The sequence below is a fragment of the Sus scrofa genome, chromosome 5 (assembly GCF_000003025.6).
Source record: "Sus scrofa isolate TJ Tabasco breed Duroc chromosome 5, Sscrofa11.1, whole genome shotgun sequence".
NCBI lineage: Eukaryota > Metazoa > Chordata > Mammalia > Artiodactyla > Suidae > Sus > Sus scrofa.
This window is the reverse complement of record NC_010447.5, coordinates 10,943,914-10,952,633: the sequence shown is the minus strand read 5'-3', so window position 1 is coordinate 10,952,633 and position 8,720 is coordinate 10,943,914. Positions and strand designations below refer to the sequence as shown.

At 50.9% G+C, this 8,720-nt stretch overlaps 1 protein-coding gene across 2 annotated transcripts in view; it reads left to right on the top strand.

Annotated features, from left to right (window-relative positions):
• NCF4 (neutrophil cytosolic factor 4) overlaps window positions 1–8,720 on the top strand; it is a 117,856-nt gene that overhangs the window by 41,369 nt on the left and 67,767 nt on the right. For both annotated transcript variants that reach the window (XM_021091535.1, XM_013997543.2), the window contains exon 3: window positions 8,350–8,452. In XM_021091535.1, the coding sequence (XP_020947194.1) occupies window positions 8,424–8,452 (29 nt within the window). In that variant the 5' untranslated portion in view covers window positions 8,350–8,423. The remainder of the gene's footprint in view (window positions 1–8,349; window positions 8,453–8,720) is intronic.

Below are 8,720 nucleotides of genomic sequence, written 5' to 3'. Positions count from 1 at the left end.
CACCTTCAAGGGCTCTTTCGTGAAGCAAAGGCCCACGGGTCTCATGAGACTTGCACAGGGGTCTCTGGTGTGGTCTCTCTTGGATCAGAGAGGACCGTGCAAAGGGTGTGTCTGCAAAATCATGAGTGAATTAATGAATTTAATACATATTTATTGAGTATCTAGTATGAACGCCATGGAAGTTTCCTCTTCTTGGCCCCGACCTTGAAAAGAATCTCCAGGGTGCTGTCATTGTCAACAGTGTGGTCCAGTCCTTGACCATGACATTGAGAGGCTCGATCTCCAGACAGAGGCAGATTGGGAGAGAAGCTGCACCAGTCCTTTGCTGAGCATTGGCTCCAGGGGTAGAAGGAGCAGCGGGTGGACTGGATTCGGAAGCCAGTGCTGGAGCCCGGATGCGTAGTGCTGGGGGTCTGGGCTAGGGTGATGGTAGTGACGTCAGGGAGGGGTGCAGATTTAGGGTAGCATCTCCAAGGTGACTCTCCCAGACTTGGGGGCTGTGATGCACAAGATGGACAAATCCAAGCTGACTCTAAATTTTCAAGCTGGGGTTCACTGGAGAATGGCGCTGCTGCTCTTGAAGGTGGTATGTCTGGGGAGAAAGTGGTACCCAGCGGGGGAGATGCTGCACTGGAGTTGAGAGGTCTAGGCTGTTTGAACTGGAAGAGGCTCCATAGTCATAGATACAACCGGGTGAAGAGACCAGGGTCAATGCGAGAGATCAAATCGTACAGAGCAGCGCCTGAGCTAGGAACCCGTGCTGGCTTTAGGATGCCCGGAGGATATTCTGGTGGAGATGCCCATGAACTCTGAACTCTGGGGAGAGGGCGAGCTGGACACAGATCTTTGGTGGTTATCAGGAAGGTCAAGGAGTTGAAGTCCCAGGCATAGCTGAGCTCTGGGAGGCAGGACTGCAGCTGTCTTGAGGACCAGTCCTCAAGGAAGATCCCTGGCCAGGGTCTGGGAAAATAACCAGAATGCTGTGCCAGGGACAGTGTACGCTGCATCATGCTTTTGGCCTTGTGATCCTCCCCCACTTTCAAGGCAGGCATTGCCGTCAGGATTTTCCTAATGAGGGAACAAGTCTCAGAGAGGTTAGGTGAATTGCCTAAGGTCACAGAGCAGAGGTAGAACTTATACCCGGATCTCTCTGACCCCAAAGCCTTTGCTCTTTTCCACTCTTCTGGCTTGCTTCTTGATGGGACCGACAGAAGATACACACTGAGGGCAATGCCCTTTCCCCACCACGAGTGCCTTCTCAGGAACTAGGATGGCTTCTTCTCTGTCCCCATAGGTCTTCTTCACGTGCCTGTAATGAAGCAGATCTAGATGCGCTGAACCATATCGCGTGATGCATTTATTGAGGACTGACTGTGTGCTCTGTGCTTTATGCACACCATTTCATTTTACTCTCATGATCACCTTCAGAGATTTAAAGAAATAAGAGTCCCAGAGAGGTTTAGTGACTTGTCCAAGGTCACGTGGCTAGTAAGTGAGTCAGCTAAGATTTACACCCACGTCTTTCCAGGAGTTCCTGTTGTGGCTCAGCAGGTTAAGAACCCGAAGAGCATCCATGAGGATGTGGGTTGGATCCCTGGCCTTGCTCAGTGGGTTAAGGATCTGGTGTGACCATGAGCTGGGGCGTAGGTTGCAGATGTGGCTCGCATCTGGCGGGGCTGTGGCTGTGGCTGGCAGCTGCAGCTCCAGTTTGACCTCTAGCCTGAGAACTTCCATATGCCACGGATGCAGCCCTAAAAGGAAAAAAAAAAAAAAAAAAAAGACCATAAGTAAATAAATAAATAAATCCAGGTCTTTCCATTTCTGAAGCATTTTTTTTTCCCCCACAATACTTGAAAGTAGGGTAAGGATGTTCTAAAGCCTGAATAGAATATCTTGAAACATCCACGTTTTGTTTTGTTTGTTGTTTGCTCTGAATCTGTACTAAATCAAGCAGTTCTCACTTTGTTAATTTGATTATACGAGGGCCTTGGTGATGGAGAATGGGTTTTTCAGGCAGGCCTTTTTTGACAGTACGTTACAGAAAGCCTAACTCAGGCTGGATTTATTCTGCAACTGTATATGGTGATGGATGTTAATTAGACTTATTGTGGTTATTATTTTGCAACATGTACAAATATTGAATCACTGTGTTATACACCTGAAACTAATATAATGTGTGTCGATTATATCTAAATTTTAAAAAAAGAAACATTCCATGCCAAAAAAAAAAAAGGCAAAAGGAAGATTTATTGACTCTCGTGACTGCTAAGTCCAGGAAGGTTCAGGTATGGCTTGATCCAGAACTCAACAACTGTGTGAGAATATTGTTTCTATTTCTCAGCAATACCTTGTACTTCATTGGCCATCTTCTCAGAGTGGCTGTCCCTTGAAGGTAACAAGACTCCCCTGCAGTGCTGTAAACTTTCAGGTCCATGTCCTGTGGGGATAAAGGAGTTCAATGTCCTAATATCTTGATCAAAATCCCCAGAATTGAGTTTCAGTGGCTGTGATTAGCTTGGTTTGGTCATACACCATCCCTGAACTGGTAACTCTCAATAGCAGGGGCGGCCAGGCCTGGGCTGCAAGGCAGCTTTTTTTTTTTTTTTTTTTTTTTTTTTTTTTTGTCTTTTTGCCCTTTTCTAGGGCCGCTCCCACGGCATCTGGAGGTTCCCAGGCTAGGGGTCTAATCGGAGCCTATGCCAGAGCCACAGCAATGTGGGATCTGAGCCGCGTCTGCAACCTACACCACAGCTTCATGGCAACACCGGATCCTTAACCCACTGAGCGAGGCCAGGGACGGAACCCGCAACCTCATGGTTCCTCGTCAGATTCGTTAACCACTGCGCCACGACGGGAACTCCTGCGAGGCATCTTCATGTCAACACCATGGGAGCTGCGTGGGGAGAAGGTAGTGGATTCTGGGGGGTCGAAGTCTTGAACTCTTCATTGTGCGAGTCTCTGGGAGGCAAGGGGCACCCAAGCGTGCCAGACACTAGTGTTTATGCCCCAAGTCCTTGGTGAGTTTGATGGTAGAATATGTGAACTTCTAGAGAAGGATTCTCTCTGGGGCCCGAAGTGGCCTTTCTGAACTTGAGATCTCCAACCCCATCCTGAGCCTCATGAGGCCTAACAGGCAGCTACTTCCATCCCCATGGGACTCTGTTAAAAGGGAGAAGGAGTGCCCAGTGGAATTTCCTTCTAGATGCAGGGTTTCTTCTTCTGACCAGTGATGAGACGGCTGGATAGATCGATGGAGGTCTTGTTCCCACATTGACCTCGGCTTTTCTATCCCCTGGTCCCCAAACTACACCTGGCTTTCAACTGAACACTTGCTCATATACATTACTAAAGTGGATCCTGTTATCCTCTTTCTACAGAGGACAAAAACCTGAGGCCCAGAGAAGTTAAGTCATTTGCCCAAGGTCACACAGCATCCAAAGACTGAACCTGGTCGGTCTGCCTCCACCCCTGCCCAGTGCTCTCCCCTAAGCCTGCTCTGGCCTCCCAGCTGGTGGAGGGAAGGAGACCAGTGTGTGTGGGTCAGCAGTCTCCTCGCTGCTGTCTGCCAGGAGACGAGCATTCAGCTGTTAGCTTCGCTGGTGATATTTCATTAGTTCACACTATTTCCACCTGCCGTGGCCGGGAACAGGATACAGAGTTCCTCACGTCCAGGGCCCTGGCGGGCTGGGTGGAGGCCATGGCATCTAATGATATTCATGAAGTCAGCCCTGTGAGTTGATGGGTATTCCCTCCAAGGAATCTTGGCCCCATTCCTCGCAGCCAGATCTTGAGCCTGTGGCCTTGTTTCCCCTCCCGACTCTCACCTGTATTTAAGCACAATTTCACCCTGAGAGAGGCCAAGGGGTTTGAGAGTCCCTGTGGGTGACATGGGCATGCGGGTGGACCTCCTTGGGTCCCTGCCCTGACTCCTGCCACTTACCCATTGCATGACCTTGAGCCAGTCGCTTCACCTCTCTGGGACTAGGTTTCTTCATCTGTAAAATGGAGCTGAAGAGGCAGCCGTGGTGAATAGTAAGTGAGACGCTGTCTGAATAAGGGATATAAAATCCTACACAGGTGAGGAGTTCCCGTCGTGGCTCAGTGGTTAACGAATCCGACTAAGAACCATGAGGTTGCAGGTTCAATCCCTGGCCTCACCCAATGGGTTGGGGATCTAGCGTTGCCGTGAGCTGTGGTGTAGGTTGCAGACGTGGCTTGGATCCCATGTTGCTGTGGCTCTGGCATAGGCTTGGGAGCTACAGCTCGGATTAGACCCCTAGCCTGGGAACCTTCATGTGCCGTGAGTGCAGCCCTAGAGAAGGCAAAAAGACAGAAAAAAAAGAAAAGAAAATCCTACACAAATGATGCTCAGGGTGGTTATCATTGTGAGGGATTTACCCTTGACCCAGTCCTGCCACTGGGAGGACCCGGGAGGAGTGGCTTTGTGGATAGAGAGGTGGAGAACCAGGGAGGGCCCGCCCCTGACCACTCCTGGCTTTCCTAGGAAGGTCTCTGAGACCAGTGTCCTAGTTGGGGAGGTCAAGAGCTCCCGATAAGGGAGGAGGAAGAACTGGAGGATGTGAAAGGTGGAAGGGTCTGAGGCCCCGCGGGACCAGGGTAGTGCAAGATGGGGCTGGGACTCTGACAGGTGAGCTGGGGTTGAGGCTGTAAAGCCAAGGTGATCGTGGCTCTTGGCCACCCGAATTTGTGTCCCTTCCTTGAAGACTTCACCCCATCTCAGCGGTGCTCAGAGGAAAGCGAGGAAGAGTTTGGAGTGACAGAGAGGAGCAGGGCAGTCAAGGTCATGGCTATGGAAGTTGGAAGACCTGGTGAAAGCTGTTAATGGGCAGAACTGGGGATTCTTCCTTCCTGGGTTGTTCTGGGTGATGCGGGTGAAGAAGCCGAGCGAGGTCGGTCTGAGAGTTAAGAACCCTCTTGACTCCTAGACACCTGCCGATGTCAGGGGAGTGGACCACATGCCACCTGGAGCCCAGCTCAGATGGATAAAGCTGGCCTAGATTCCTAGATTCCTTTCTCACACTGTATCTCCATCAGTCCACGTCTACCTCCATCCCTTACTGCTCCCATCACCATAACAACCCACATCCCATAATGAAGGGGTAGAAGGATCACTGAAAGAGGTTGTGTATTCCTGTGTGTATATGGTGTATGTGTCTGTGGGGTCTTGTGTGTGCACATGCGTGTGCACACGCGTGCAGCTCCAGGGGGTGGGTGATAAATTTCCATGTGCTTTGGGGGACTCTCATCTTCAGTGGCTCTGGGGAGCGCCGGTGCCTGGGGTGCCTGGGAGCTCCGTCCCGGTGGGGCCAGGAGCTCTAACAAGCCACCTGCATCCTCTCCAGCATCTGGCATCTTTGCATCAAAATCCAGTAAATCCCAATGCTCTGAACTCTCCCACAGCAATGAAAGGAAACAAAGGACCACTCGAGCTATTTATCTGTTCCGATGTGTTACGGACTGAACTGTGTCCCTCCTCCCCCAGATTCACCTGCTAAAGTCCTAACCTCTAGGACCTCAGGCTGTGACTGTATTTGGAGGGAGGGTCTTTACAGAGGTCATTGCCATGAGATCACTGGGGTAGGCCCCAATCCAATGTGACTGGTGTCCTTTATTTTGGTTTGTTTTTTGTTTTTTGGCTTTTTTAAGGCCGCACCCACGGCACACAGACGTTCCCAGGCTAGAGGTTGAATCGGAGCTATGGCTGTTGGCCACAGCCACAGCAACGCGGGATCCCTGACCCACTGAGTGAAGCCAGGGATCGAACCCACATCCTCATGGATACCAGTTGGATTCATTTCCACTGCACCGCAGCAGGAACTCCTGGTGTCCTTCTAAGAAGAGGAAGTTGGGACACAGACACACAGAGGGAAGGCCAGGTGAGGACGCAGGGAGGAGCTGGCCGCCTGCGAACCAAGGAGAGAGGCCTCGGGAGAAGCCAACCCCGCCCACACCTTGATTTCCGACCTCTAGCCCCCAGGACCCTGAGGACATAAATGTCTGCTGTCTAAGCCGGGGCCGGGGGTCCTTTGTTGTGGCGCCACCAACAGCAAGAGGCTGCTGGGAGTTCCCGTGGTGGCTTGGCTGTAATGAACCCAACTAGTATCCATGAGGACGTGGGTTCGATCCCTGGCCTGGCTCAGTGGGTTAAGGATCTGGCGTTGCTGTGGCTGTGGTGTAGGCTGGCAGCTGCAGCTCTGATTCCACCCCTAGCCTGGAAACTTCCATATGCTACAGGTGAGGCCCCACCCCACCTCCACCCCCCCCCAAAAAAAGAAAGAGGATGCCGGAGGGGTTGCAAGAGGGCCAGGGTTTCCATTTCCACCATGAAGACACAGACCACATTCTCGTGAAAACTCTCCAAGTCTTTTGAAATCCTTTTACCTTTCCTTTCTTAAAATTTTTTTTTATTATGAAAATGACATGTACTCTTTAAAGAAACAATGGAAAACAGAGGGGCTGGGGTAGGGGAGTCACCAGTGATCTATTGCTACCCGAGAACAACCGCTGTTATCTTTGCCTTTCCCATCCCTGTCCAGCCATCCGTCTGCCAGTCACCCTTGGTGACTCAGCTTGGGTGCTGCTGCTTCCTGGAAGGCCTCCTTGGTTTCTCTCCCTGGACCACATGCCCCTCCTAGCACCTGCGTTGAGCTCCTTCACCGCTTTGGTAATGGCCCCGTCATTCCCCTCGTTCGCTCTGCTTTTCCGGCTGCCTCTTCAGCTGGGAGTTTGAGACACCAGTACCGGCGTCCAGCTTCCCTCCAGGAAGGCCTCCAAGGAGAGTAAATCAAACTGATGTTTTTATTTTTGGCTGTGTGTGTGGACAGAGGTGGTTCTCTAAAACATTCTTGGATTGCTACTTATGATGCTGTCGAAATCCACTTACTCACCTGTACTTCAGCAGCAACTGCTGGTGTGTGATTAGTCTTTCAGGAACTGTAGGCTTCCCTTGAGGGTTCGAGCCTCTTCTTCACGGGCTCTCACTTCCTGACCCCAAACTCCTATTCCAATAAGAGACGGTGCTTTGGGGAACAGATAACTGGCTATTTGAAACGAGGCTGAGCAAATCTGGAATGTTTGGTGCCCATACGTCTTGGTGTCCCTTCAGCCCATGGGGGGAAACTTGATGTTGGCTCCTAGTTGCGAAGCTCTTCGTGACATGACCAAAGCAGTTTTTAAAAATATTTTCGTATTAAAGTGTAGTTGATTTACGATGTGTCTTCAATTTCGGTTGTATAGCAAAGCGACCCAAGCATACACAGTTCCCTGTGCTGTACAGTAGGACCCCCCTGCCCATCCATTCCAAACGCCAGAGTTTGCATCCACCAACACCAAACTCCCCATCTCCATCCCGCTCCCTCCCCCTTCCCCCAGCAACCACAGGTCTGCTTGCTTTGACCCGCATCTCTCTCCATCTGCCCCTCTTCCCCCTCCCTTCTCTCCCCCCATCACCCTCTACCACCATCCCCCCATCTCTCTCCCCACCCCTCCACCTCCACCTCCGCTTCCCCTCCCTCTCTCTCTCTTAGCTGGATCATTCCTTCCTCTCCATCTCCTTGGCCAGTCTCTCTTTTCCACAACTCTAGGTCATGTGTCCTTGGCCTTGTAGGTCTATAGCATTGGGAGGCCTTCAGCGATCAATGGATCCATTCGACTATCTCATTTTTATTTTTTATTTTATTTATTTTATGTTATTTTATTTTTGGTCTTTTTGCCTTTTCTAGGGCCGCTCCCGCAGCATATGGAGGTTCCCAGGCTAGGGGTCTAATCAGAGCTATAGCTGCTGGCCTACGCCAGGGCCACAGCAACTCGGGATCTGAGCCGAGTCTGCGACCTACACCACAGCTCACAGCAATGCCAGATCCTTAACCCACTGAGCAAGGCCAGGGATCGAACTGGCAACCTTGCGGTTCCTAGTTGGATTCGTTAACCACTGAGCCACGACGGGAACTCCTCGACTATCTCATTTTTAAAGGTTTGTTCCTTGTATGGCTTTTTTAAAAACTGTGATAAAAAATACAAAACACTGGGGTTTCCACTATGGTGCCATGGGTAAACAATTGACTGCAGCAGCTCAGACTGCTGCAGAGGCACAGTTTCGATCCCTGGCCTGGGGCAGTGTGTTGAAGGATCTGGCATTGCTGCCGTTGTGGTGCGGGCACAACTGGGGCTCAGACTCAGTCCCTGGCCGGGGAACTTTCATATGCTGCAGGTGCAGCCATTACAAAAAAAAATGATAGTAACAAAATCTGTCGTCATAACCCCTTTAAAGTGTACAGCTCAGTAGTGTTAAGTGTATTACATTGTTCTTTCACCCATCCCATTTTACAGATGGGAAGCCTGAGGCTTGGAGGAAATAGAACACATCCAGGGACTTGGCGGAGCAAGGATTCACACCCAGGCCCATGGATCAGCCTCTGGATCCTGAAGGAGGGTAGGACATGCCGAAGGGAAGTGGATGAGAGCATCGGGGGGGAGAGGCCCCGGTACGGGCAGGAGATGTGGGTCGTAGTTAGACCGTGGTCCACGTGCTGCGCTCTCCTCCCTAACTGGGAAAGGTATAAATGATCAAATGAAACCTTGAGAACCTACTAAGTGAAAGAATCCGGCGCAAAAGGCCACTTATGGGACAGTTTCCTTTATAAGAAATACCTAGGATAGGTAAATCCATGCGGACAGAAAGTGGGCTGGTGGTGACCAGG